Here is a 12,926-nt window from a genome sequence, read left to right on the forward strand (position 1 = left end):
TAGCCCGGCTGGAGGCTGGCGGGGCGCAAAGGACGCCTGCACTCAGCAGACTTGTGACCCAGCTCCCTGCGCGCCCCGCCGCTGGAAGGGCCGTGGCGGCGCCCGGGGCCGCCTCCGCGGACGCCCCCGAGGCGCCCACTCGGAATTTGCGTCCCGAGGCGCGGGTCCGACGGCGGCGCGGCCCGCGCGTCCCGGGCCCCCGGCCCCGGCTCGCGGCTTCCCGCCGAATCCCCGCGGCCCGCGCGGCGCCCGCCCCGTCCCGCCGACCTCCGGCAGGGGGCGCCGGCGCGGGCCGCGGCTGCCGGGCGGGGCGGGCGAGCCGGGACCCTGCCTCCCGCCCGCCCGCCGCGGCCCGCGCCCCGCCCTCGAGCCGGAGGTCGGCGGGACGCTCTCCAGCCGCCCCGCGTCGCGCCCGGAGCCGGCGTGCGTTCGGCCCGGGAGCTCCGGAGGAGAACAAGTTCCTCGAAAGGAACCAACTCGGGAAGAGCCCGGAGCGAGGGGAGCGGCCGCGCAGAAGAAAAGGGGTGGTGGCGCCAGGGCCCCGCGCGCCGCGGCGGGCCCGCAGCCCCGGCCCAAAGCCCGAGCGCGGCGGTGGAGGGGGCCCGGCCGCGCACGGCCCGCGGCATGGCCGGGGGCTCGGGGCAGCCGGCGTGCGCCCGCGCGGTCTGGGCGGCCGCTGCGCTGCTGCTCTGCGCGCCCTGGACCTCAGGTAGGAACCCCCGTCCCCGCAGGCTCGGCCGCGGGCGTCCCCCCGGGGCAGGCGCTGGGCACGCGGCGCCCGCGCGTCCCCTCTTTTGCGGCTCGGCGGCGCGGCCGTGCCCTGCGCATTCGCCGTGCCCGCGTCCGGCCTCCCGAGCAGCGGCGGTGGCCCCGCGCGCGGGCAGAGCGGGGCGGAGGCGCGCGGGCCCCTGCGGAGCGCCTGGCGCCAGCCCCCGGCCCGGCTCCCCGGCCCACGCCCCCGGCCGAGGCTGGTTCTAATAAGACGCGCTCTGGGGACTGTTAAGTGTTTCCAGAGGCCGGAGGCAGGCAGGGGCGGGCTGGGGAGGGCGGCGGCGGGCGGCGGCGCCCGAGGGGAGCCCCTCTCTCGGGGTTTCCGAGGACCCAGCGTGTGTGTGTGTGTGTGTGTTCCTGTTTGTCCGGGCGCGCGTGCGCACCGTGCGGGCCCCCGGGGGCTGCCTCCCCGCTCCGGGGCGCGGACGTCCCGGGTGGTTCTCAGAGGCTTGGCCCTCCCAGGGCTCGAGGCTCCGATGGTTCCCAGTCGCCCTCGTGCAGCCGCTCCTCGAGGAGGCGAGACATGCCCTGTGGGCGCCGGGGTCGGGCGACGTCCCCGAGGCTGCGGGGACGCGGCGCACGCCGGGATGGGGCCCCCGTGGCCCGCGCCCGTTCAGGGCCGCGGGGTCGAGCCAGCCGCAGTCTTGCATGGGCTCTTTGCCTCTGTAAGCCCCTAATGCATCCTTCCCGCCCCTTGCCGGGAGCGGGCTCGGGTTGAGGGTCCCCCGGGCGCGCCCATCCGGGCGGTCTTGGGAGTGCATTTTGGGATCCTGGAGGTGGCGCGTGGCCGGAGGGGCGGGGCCTTGCCCTCCCAGTGGGATTCGCTGCGAGGGGCACCCACTCGCCCTGCGGGGCGCCGCGCGGTCTCGGGAGGAGTGGATTCGAGGCTCCTGTTGGCGCTCAGGCCGCGGGCGCGCGAGACCTCTGGAGAGGCGCAGAGGAACCGCCGGGCGCCCCCGAGGGGGCGGGGGGGGGGGGGGCGGATCGGCCCTGAGGCCCGGAGGAGGCGGCCCTCAGCACCCCGCGGAGGACCCCCGGCACCCTGCCGGCCGCAGGGATCTGCCTTCAGTAACCCAGAAGTGCCAGATGCCCTCCTCCCTGTAACGCCCTGGATGCGCACAGACGGGTTTCCGGCGGGGTCTCCTCCCGCGCGCACTCCGGCGCGCAGGGGAGCAGGAGGGGCCCGGGGCAGCTCCAGGGCTCTCGCGCCCTGCTGCGAGCTGGGCGCCGTCGGTGGCCGGTCCTCCCGCGGGTCTATCCGCCCCGGCCTCGCCCGCCCAGGGGCCGAGAATCTGAGCAGTGTTTCCTGGAGAGCGTTTTGGCTCAAGCAGATGCTGATGAATTTGGGCAGCGGGTTTGCAGATGCGTCGCCGCCGGTGCTTAGGGGACCCTGCAGGGATCTCCAAGTGGATTCTCTTAGGGCCGAGGCCGAAATGGGGAATAGGCGAGCATTTAAATACCTGCTAAGCCCCTCTGCAGGCTTTCTGCTCCCCGTCGACCCTCCCGCACCCCGGGAGCCCGCCTCGCGGTTTAGTCTGGAGGCCCATTTGCTCGGGGCGCGGGGCGCGGGGCCTGGAAGCCGGCGACGCGGGGCGTTCGCGGGCGACCGCGCGGGGCTCAGCGACCTCCAGAAACGCAGCCCCGGAAGCCGGGGGCCTCGGCGGCGCGGGCGGCGTGGACGGGGGTGCGGGCTTGCGGGGGTGGGCGGCTGGAGCTGTGCGGTGACGGAAAGGCGGGGAGGCCTGTGCGTTACCCCCGGTGAGGCTGCCCGCTCTGCGGGCGGAGTCGTTTCAGCCTCGCCTCACTTCCTGTCGGAGTTTAGAAATCTCCCAAGAATCGAGCAGTCCAGCGGCGTTTCCATGCTCGAGCCCTGTGCCAAGGTAATTTAATTTTCTTGTAAAATAATAATATTCCGCAGAGGGGAAGCTGTTTTTAATTCTCCTCACTCTGGAGGGGCTAGGTTAACCGAAAATCCAAAGAAGCGATGATTTCTATGCATGTATCGGATAATAGATATGAATAAAGTTATATACCACATTAAATTTGGGTGTCCGGCATCTTTTCTGCTGTACAGGGGAATCCGTGTAATCTGAGTGTATTTTATACACAAAACAAAGGATTATTCTAAAGGAATTCAGGAGTACTCTAAGTAGATCTGTACTTGATGGGGGCCTGGGGACCCCTTCAGAAGCGGGCGGGGGTGATGGGGTTTGCGGGTCCGCCCTCCCCGCGCTTTGACTATGCTTTGTTTACTTCTGGCCCCCAGCCTGGGGGAGATGTCATAGTAAATAATGATAGTGATCCCTCTAGAAGAAAGTAAATGAAAACATCTCGAATAAAAAGCCTTTATGGAAAAAGTTTTTATGTACGTAGTAAGGCAACTTGTTTTCCTTATTATGGCTGTGTACCAAACAAAGAACTGTCTACACAGTTGAAAATTATCAGTATTTAATAACAATGTCCTGTTTAACTGGTGCATACCTTAACTATCGGTTATGTCTGACTTTCGAAGTAAACCTTTGTAAAGTTTAAAAAAATTTTTTTTTTAAGTTTTTATTTTTTTGTCTTTATTTTTTTTAATGTTACATTAAAAAAATATGAGGTCCCCACATACCCCCCAGCCCCTCACTCCACTCCTCCCATAACAACAACCTCCTCCATCATCATGGAACATTCACTGCACTTGGTCAATATGTGCTTAAATTTTTATTAAAAACCACGACGAGTGACTCTGAGGTTGAATCTTTGGTAAGAAGAGCAAGTTATTGTTAGAGAACGGACAAGAACTCTGCTTAATTTTCCGCTTGAAAAAAATACAGCATGATTTAGAAATTTGCATTTACCAAGAATAGTTTTTGGTGACAGTGAATCTGCAGGTGTATATGGCAATATGAAATGTAATTTTTATTTCTATTGTTATACATTTCTATTATTTATTCAAAGTACAATTGTAATTGGTGTTTGTCTGTGAATATCTGTTCTGATGTGTTGTGTGGTGAATTATTTGTCGCGTGGTGGTTTATTTGTTGCCCAGTGAAAGTGTAGCCTTGGTTTAACCTCAGATACATGGTAAAACTGGCAGATCTGGATTTTATCCCATTCTTCCTTTGGAATCTCTTTTTCTCAAATAATGGAATAGAAATGCAAGTGTGGGGTGACAGTGGGGTTGACAGGTAGGGAAGATTTATCCTGTTTTAGAAAGGTTTCAGCTGGAGAACGGGCACTTCTTTAAAATGCACTCCCGGGAGGCCCGGATGTGGAAAGTTATCATTATCATTGAAATGGGAGCTGGGTGTGAATGGCTGGCCCCCCCTGCATCTCAGGAACCCTTGCTATGTGATTAAGACTGATTAAGTAAGGACGTTTGTGGAAGCTTTGCCTGCCTTTTCTCCTGGAGAGCTCTAATTGTGTAATTTCAAGGTGCATTCAGGTCAAAGAAACTGGGCTTCAAGGTCTATGTCCAGCTCCCGAAATGGTTTGTGGACGCCAGGGGACTTCTGTGTTGATCTGGTCCATTTCCAGGGCCCTTCCCCTCCTTCCCCTCCCCCCACAGGTCACCCTCCTGTGGTCGCCACGCGGTTGGGGGCAGCCAAGCTTTGGTTACCTTGCCGGGACCCCTGGTGCCTCCTCAGGGGTGGCCCTTCCTCCTTGCACAGTTGTGACTCAGTTCCTGGTCAGGAAAGTTGTCGTTAAAATGACTCTCAGGGGACCCGGCAGGGATCTCCAAGTGGATCCCATGAATGCTGAGCCTCGAAGCCTTCAGAGAAGAGTAACCCGGGGATTTGCTTTGCAAAGTAACCCTGGCTGGTCGAATCCATTTGTTGTTGTTGTTGTTATTTGTGTGTTTGTTTTTTTAATTGGTCATACACTGGTGGCATAGCTAACAGCAATTTCATGAGAGCGCTGTTGGGCTGAAAAGGCTGGTTTTGAACACATCATTGCTTCTCCATGACCCTTGGGGTTCTTTGGTTTTGCGTTGTTCGGCAATTGTTCCACTAGAACAGAAGCACCAGGAGGTCAGTGGGTGGGGGGTTTCTTTCTTTGGATGTAAAGATCTAAACCACAAAAGTAGCTTCGGCCCATTACTTGTGGCTGCAACTGGCTGGGGGTTTTATAACACCCTCCCTTTTCTAGTACATATTTATTTGGTTTTGTCGAGGAGCTTGCCAAGTTGGAAATAAGGATGGGACTGCTCTCCTTGCAAGTGCAGTTGCAATAAAATACGTCTGGTGGGGGGTGTAATCTGTTTAAAATCATATTAACCGAGTGACCGAGTAATTGTGGAACAATGTTGGGAATTTTCATAAAACTTTTCAAAACAGAGAGTTGTGTCGGTGTGGTTTGCTATCTCTGAAAGAACCAAGGGGGAAAAAAAAGCCAACGGGAAGGAAATAATTAAAGGAAAATTTGGCCTAATTCTGCTAAGTTGCTTGTCTCCTGGAAAGTCTTAAATTCCAGTGGGAAGCAGTGTGTGTGTAATTGTCTTTGGAATGAGCTGCACTAATTACGCTGTCACTTCTGAGATGTTTTGGGGGGAGGGGAGGAGGGACTGTGGTGGCTTCTTCACCTTCTCTAGGCATGTGGGAGGGTCCCCCAAATGCTCCAAGCCTGATGGTTTCCATGGCCCCGTTGCCCTCCTGGGGGATGGTTAACTCAAGATGCAGTTAAAGTGCAACAACGTTTTGGCCTGACCGCCTCACTGTAGACTTGTGGAACATAATGGTTGCTAGGCACATTTAATTATTTAAATTAAAATGAACTAAAATTAAGTGAAAAAGGATGACCACCGTCCAGAAGCCCCTGGAGATGCACGACATGGAATGAAGCGGAAGATCCGCTTCCCGGCACCCCGGCAGCGGTTCCAGCGCCCTGGAGCCCCGGGTTGGCCTGCGCAGACCTCAGCGATTTCCCTCACGCAGAAGGCGCTGGTGCCCGCCTGCTCCCGTCTTCCCCCAGGGGGGCCGTGCGTGTCACTGTGGCTGCAGACACACGCCGGCCAGTCCAGGGCCAGGAGGGGCTCCTCCTTGTCTGCTTGGAGTTTTATCGACTGACTGTGAGAAACCTGAAGGCAGAACCCAGCAGGATTTACCCTCCTCTGTGGCACCGCAGCAGGCACCTGCCCGGAGTGGGGCTCGAGGTCAACAGAACTGTGCTCTGGGTGCTTGGGTGTCCCAAGGACTGACTGGGGGGAATGTTCGTATTGAAGCGTTTGCGTGTTCTCCCGTGGCGTGGGGCCACGCTGCCGTGCGCACGTGTGCACGCACCCTTGGGGCCACGCTGCCGTGCGCACGTGTGCACACACCCTTGGGGCCACGGCTGCCGTGCGCACGTGTGCACACGTGCCCGGTGCGTGGGGCGGCGCCTCCCCAGCTGCTCATTCCTGGGGCTCCAGTGCGCGGCGATGCCTGCCACGCGGCGGTGACTGTTCACACGTGTTAGGGCCGGGACCCCGGCAATGGCAGGTCTTCCAGGGGTGACGTGAAGCAGATGCCAGGGAAGAAGGTTCCAGCTCCAGCAGCCCAGCCGGAGCGTCCCAAAGTTTCAGCTGTGGGTGGCGGTGAATGTGGCACGATGTTGGGCGTGCAGCGCCGCTGAACTGTGTCCTCGGCAGTGGTTTAAGCAGGAAGTTGTAGGTCTGTGTGTTGTGTAATAATCACAAACACACACACCTATTTGGGGGGTGGTCAGAATAACAGGACAAGAGCCGGAGGACTTTTCTTCCTTCTAAGGAAGGGAACAGGGGACATCGCCCACATGGAGACCCCAGTCGATGGGGAAGGGAAGAGGAAGTGACGTTCACAGAAATGAGGTGTCCACTCCGGGGTTCTGGCTCTTACAGTGCCACCAGTTAAGGTCTGAGAAACATTTTCTAAAGGGAGTTGAACTTGAGCCGAGCTGGGGCGCTTGATGTGGTGCTGTAAGCAGAGGACTGGGTGTGGGTCTGTGTGGGTGGGTGGAGGGTAGGTCTAGAAGAGGAGGACTGGGTGTGGATCCATGTGGGTGGGTAGAGGGTAGGTCTAGAAGAGGAGGACTGGGTGGGGATCCATGTGGGTGGGTAGAGGGTAGATCTGGGAGAAGACGAGGACTGGGTGGGGGTCTGTGTGGGTGGGTAGAGGGTAGGTCTAGACAAGGACTGGGTGTGGGTCTGTGGGTGGGTAGAGGGTAGATCTGAGAGAAGACGAGAACTGGGTGTGGTCTGTGTGGGTGGGTAGAGGGTAGATCTGGGAGAATACGAGGACTGGGTGTGGGTCTTGTGGGTGGGTAGAGGGTAGGTCTAGGAGACTGGGTGTGGGTCCGAGGACTGGGTGTGGGTCCGTGTGGGTGGGTGGAGGGGTAGGTCCAGGAGAGGATGAGGACTGGGTGGGGATCCATGTCGGTGGGTAGAGGGTAGATCGGTGGGTAGAGGGTAGATCTGGGAGAATATGAGGACTGGGTGTGGGTCTTGTGGGTGGGTAGAGGGTAGGTCTAGAAGACGAGAACTGGGTGTGGGTCCTAGGTCTAGAAGACGAGGACTGGGTGTGGGTCCGTGTGGGTGGGTAGAGGGTAGGTCTAGAAGAGGAGGACTGGGTGGGGATCCATGTGGGTGGGTAGAGGGTAGATCTGAGAGAAGACGAGGACTGGGTGTGGTCTGTGTGGGTGGGTAGAGGGTAGGTCTAGAAGAGGAGGACTGGGTGTGGGTCCGTGTGGGTGGGTGGAGGGGTAGGTCCAGGAGAGGATGAGGACTGGGTGGGGATCCATGTCGGTGGGTAGAGGGTAGATCTGGGAGAAGACGAGGGCTGGGTGTGGTCTGTGTGGGTGGGTGGAGGGTAGGTCCAGGAGAAGACCAGGACTAGGCGTGGGTCTTGTGGGTGGGCAGAAGAGAGCGAGGCCCAGCAGGCCATGGCGGCTTGCCGGCAGAACGTCTGGGTCCCGCTTGGTGAGCCCACCTTATCGCTGACTAGGGATGTGATCTTGGTGGTTTCAGCTCTTAAGGAACATGTTAGAAGTAAACAAGTTGGGCATGGTCCTCCTGACAGAGACAGAAGCCCAGGCCACCATGTCCTAGTCCTCTATTGGTGTAACTCGGAGCGTTTTCAGAGCAGTTTAAAACAGTGGAAAATCGAAGACCATGGCAAGTCTGTAAGAGGAGACGGTGGTGAGGAAGCTTTCTGTCTTTAATGAGGAGAGATGGATGGAAGTCTGGGATGGAGGGAGAGTGGCTGCTAATTTTTGTTAAAAAAAACCATAAAGCAAAATAATAAACAGGAAGGATAAACCAAAAAGTAATGAGATTGATTACCTCATATATTATTGTGTAGTGTTGACTTTTTAAACATGTTAATGTCAAAAATAAATAAAATTAAGTCCCTAAAGATGGCAGAAACTAAAGGCAAACAAATCCAAATTCAACTGTATTTCGAATGAATAGCATAACTATGCTGATGGGGAAATAAGAAACCTAATTTAAGTAAATCTTGGACCCAGTATTTTGACTATATATCCTCAGTTCAGAGAGAAAATAACAAATCAAATTTTGGACTTTTCTTTGTAGGTTTGCTTTTCAGAGTGGTATGGACCTAGCAATTCTGAAACTACCTTGCCTGAACTGCGGGCTTAGACAGGAGCCGTGTGCTACAGGGTTGGGGCTGGCATTCTTTCTTACAAATACAGGATGAGGGAAGCCAGAGGTGTGGGGTTGGAATTGGAGGTATCAGGTTAAGCTTGTGATTTCATATATGCATATCTGTAGATTGTTACGTTAATATTATATATTGTTACAATTATAAACTCACTTTCTAAACTATAATTTTATTTTCTTTCTCTCTCTCTAATACGTACATTTCTTAGCAACTCGTAATCAGTGAGCATACTTTGTGCCAAGATCTTGATTTTAAATACTGTTACATACTAAAGGAACTAGGGTGCCTTGGAGAAATGGCTGAATACAGGCTGTAACAGGGCAGAATACCAGATGAGCCTGGAACCTGTTTTTATGGTAAAATTAAAAAAAAGCAAGAAAGCTTTGAAAAGGGAAGTGGATTTGTCTCAACTGATAGAGCATCCGCCTACCACATGGGAGGTCCGGGGTTTAAACCCCTGGCCTCCTTGACCCGTGTGGAGCTGGCCCATGCGCAGTGCTGATGCATGTAAGGAGTGCCGTGCCACACAGGGGTGTCCCCTGTGTAGGGGAGCCCCATGTGCAAGGAGTGTGCCCTGCAAGGAGAGCTGCCCTGCGTGAAAAAAGTGCAGCCTGCCCAGGAATGGTACCACACACATGGAGAGCTGATGCAGCAAGGTGACGCAACAAAAAGAGACACAGATTCCCAGTGCTGCTGACAAGAATGCAAGTGAACACAGAAGAACACACAGCAAATGGACACAGAGAGCAGACAACAAGGGGAGAGAAGGGGAAGGGGAGAGAAATAAATAAAAAATAAATCTTTTAAAAAAAAAAGAAAGCTTTGAAAAATAATGGGGACATGTCCAATGTACTAATGTGCAGGCACTAAGTTGGAGGAGTTCCCTGTGGCCAAATTTAGGACAATTTAAGCATCACAATAAATAAGGACAATCATGGCTTATACATGGAACAAAATGAGGAATCCCCGGTCCTGCACTGGTAGTAGGTAAGTGAATGTCTGTGTTCTGGGTGGCGTAAAGCCCTCGACGTCCTTCTCTCACAGTGCTGGAGGCCAGAAGTCTGAAGGCAAGGTGTCAGTGGGCCAGCGCCCCCCGGAGGCTCTGGGGGGCTGCTTCCTTGCTTCTTCTAGCGGGGGGGGGGGGGGGGGGGGAACTCCCGGAGCTCCTTGGCTTGGAGCAGCCTGACTCCAGTACCCGACCCGTCTTCTGTCTGTGTCACTGTGTGTCTTTTCCTCCTCTTCTAAGGTCGCTGCTCACCACCTTTAGGACCTGCCCTAAATCCAGGCTGATTTCCTCTGAGATCCTTAATTACATTTGCAAAGACCCCATTTCCAGATAAGGTCACTTCTTCGGTTCCAGGTTGACACAAATTTCAGGGGAACACTATTTAACCCACTACAAGATGCGCATAAATGGAGAATGAGGGGTGGGGGCATGAGGTCTCTACCTTAGGGCCAAATGCCAACTGAAATCTGATGAGAATTGGAAAATCTCATTTTGCAACAATAATTGTCTAGATTGATTTGGGCAAGGGTTGGTTATCCATGAACGTGCATCTAAGGGGGACATTTTCATGGTCTTACAGATTCCTTATTTGCTAAGAGACTATCAGTAACTGTACACTGGGGTGGTCGAGATTTCAAGATTGACTTCCCTGGTGCAGGGGCAGATGGGTGGACATTGTGAGGACACATCACTTAGGTTGTATTCCAGCTGTACTCATGCAGGAGGGGAAAGCCCTGCTCTTCAAGGATATTATTGGGATAGTGGATGAAATTGGAATATGATTGTAAATTACTTAAAAGTGTTGTCCCTGGTAGCTTTCCTGAATTTGGTAATGGGACTGTGGTTATGTAAGAGAATGTCCTTGCCTTTAAGAAATACCCAGTGGATCTGTTCAGGGATCAAGGGACATGGAGTCGGTAACCTTCCAAATGGTTTATTTTATTTTTTTAAAACGGGTGTAGATGTGAAGGAGAGAATGAGGAAGCACTTGGGGCAAAATGCAAAAAGTGAGGGGTGAGGGAAGCGGCTGTGGCTCAATGGGCTGGGCTCCCGTCTACCATGTGGGAGGCTCTGGGAAGGCACGCTGGCCCACGACTGCGGAGAGCTGACGGCCAGTATGCCACGGAGAGCTGGCTCAGCTAGAAGACGCAACAAAGGGAGACAAGCAGACGCAGAGGGAAAAAACAACACACAGCGAATCGACACAGAGAAGAGACAGCAAAGAATGGAACAAGTTGCAAGGGGGGGGAAGTGGGAAGAATGAATGAATGAATGAATAAATCTTTTTAAAAAAGTGAGTGGTGAGTAAAGAGTACGGGGGTGGGGTGGGGTTCAGGTACTAGTCTTGCAACTATTTTGTAGATTTTAAATTATTTCAGAATGGAGAATTAAAACCTGTTAAGTGGAAGCTAACGTGTGGCAGTACCAGGGAATGAACAATAGAGTTCGGCAGATTCTCTTAGAAGAAAAGACTCAAACTGGAGGGGTTTTTGGAAGCACAGGGGCCAGGGACCTACCGTGCCTTCAGGGCCGTGCAGCTTTTCCCTGCAGGACTGTAAAGCGCTGTGGCTAGTCTAGTATCTAGACTGCCAGAACATCTAGCTTTTTTTTGGTAAGCTTTTTATTACAGAAAACTTCAACCATACATAAAATTTCAGAGTCCAGTTCACTGAACTCCCGCCTTCGTTTGCCAGGGCTGCTCTCACAGATTTCACAGGGTAACTGGTTTAAACAGCAGGAATTTATAGTCCCAGCGTTTTGGAGAAGAGAAGTTGGACGTCAGGGCTGTCTGCCGGTTAGGTGCTCTCCAACGTCAGTAGCCCTCCACAAGTGAGCCTGCCTCTGTCTCATGTTTCCTGGCCCTTCCCCACCCCTCCACTCCCACTTCCATCTTCAAGTTTCCTCTGCTGGTCGGGCCCGGGCGTCAGTTCAGCCCTGTCTCCCTAGTACCTTGGAAGGTCCTTGTGGCAGATGCGTTCACACCCGCAGGGTGGGGGAGTAGAGCTCCGTCCTGCCCTGTCCTCAACAGCCCCTCCGTATTTTTCACCCAGTTTCAACAGTTGCCAGTCTTCTCTGGTATTGGTTTCATGTTTCCGGGCCCACCTAGCAGATCCTGGGCACTTGTATTGTTGACCTGGACGACTTCAGCGTGAATAAGAGCAGTTTTTCCCCACCGTCTCAGTATTGTCACCCCATCACCCGTGGTTCCTTACTGCTATCTGACACCCCACCATGCTCAGTTTTCCTAGCTGTCTCGAAAATGGCCTTTTAAGAGCATTTTTTTGGGAAACGGATGTGGCTCAAGCGATTGAATGCCTGCTTCCCGCATAGGAGGGCCTGGGTTCGGTACCCCGGCGCCTTCTGAAAAAAATGAACAACGAGCAAAAGAAGCAAAAAAGCCAACTCAGGCAAGCCGATGTGGCTCAGTGGTTGAGCGCCGCCTTCCCTCATGTGAAGTCCTGGGTTCAATCCCAGGCCCTTGATACCTCAAAAAAAAAATTTTTTTTTTCATTGTAGTGACATACATATTTGCCGTTTAATCATTTTTAAGTGTACAGTGCTGTGGCATTAATTACAAGTACAACGCTGTGCTACCTTCTCCACCCACCGTGGCCAGCACCTTTTCAGCAGCCTGGAAGTGGCCTTTTGGAGGTTGGTCTGTTGGCACCAGGAGCCAGGCAAGGTGCCACTTATCCGCTCACTCGGCTTTGGTGACTTTTCTTCCTCTCCCTGCCCTTAGTCAGAATTGCCCTGGGACTCCTGTGGATGGGCGGGCGCTCCAGATGCCCAAAGGCACTGCTTCCCTGTGGTTCCAGGAGGCCTGGGAGGGGGTGGGAGGGGCCGCAGGGCTGAGGGTGCCTTTGGCGGGGGTGGGGGTGGGGGCCTTCCTGACGACCTCCTCTGGGGAAAGGCTTTGGAGGACACAGTAACCCTGCAGATGCCGGCCTCCTTCCATCCCAGGAGCCTTTGGGGGGGGAGGGGGAGGTGCTCCTTGCCTGCCTCCAGGAAAGATGGCCCGCAGTGTGGGATAAGCCATTGAAAGCAAAGTGGAAGAGTAGAAAGGGAGGGGGCAGGCACTTGAGCATTCACTTATTTACCACCCCTTCCCTGTCTTCGCTAACAGCAACATCAGAAGACTCAGGTTTCTGCTCCTTGGTTTTGGAGGCTTTCACATACCGCTTGAAGCTTCAGGCCACTGGGTAGAGAGAAAATACCTACAGCACATAGGAGCATATCCAGGGTATGTAAATATGGAAAAATACTTACAACACATAGAACAGTAGCTTGAATATGTAAAGAGCTCCTAAGATAAATAAGAAAAGATAAACCACCCAATTAATTAATACCTGGATACAGAAAGCTTACAGGAGAACATATACAAAATGCCAAAACCCCCTGAAAGGCATTTGGCCTTTTTAGGATTCAGGAACACACACATTAAAAACAATGGTCCTATGCTATTTTTGACCAGATAGACTGGCAGCAAAGTTGGATATTTTGTAGCTTCTAGGGAGGCAGGGATAAGGCTA

The 12,926-nt window shown here is 54.3% G+C and overlaps 1 protein-coding gene across 1 annotated transcript in view; it reads left to right on the forward strand.

Annotated features, from left to right (window-relative positions):
- The first annotated feature begins 372 nt into the window (after nucleotides 1–372).
- Nucleotides 373–12,926, forward strand: part of ROR2 (receptor tyrosine kinase like orphan receptor 2) — a 272,239-nt gene continuing 259,685 nt past the window's right edge. Inside the window, exon 1 of the mRNA XM_058301424.2 lies at nucleotides 373–709. Within this exon, the coding sequence (XP_058157407.1) occupies nucleotides 625–709 (85 nt within the window). The 5' untranslated portion in view covers nucleotides 373–624. The remainder of the gene's footprint in view (nucleotides 710–12,926) is intronic.

The sequence above is a fragment of the Dasypus novemcinctus genome, chromosome 8 (genome assembly GCF_030445035.2).
Source record: "Dasypus novemcinctus isolate mDasNov1 chromosome 8, mDasNov1.1.hap2, whole genome shotgun sequence".
In the NCBI taxonomy this organism is placed as follows: Eukaryota; Metazoa; Chordata; class Mammalia; order Cingulata; family Dasypodidae; genus Dasypus; species Dasypus novemcinctus.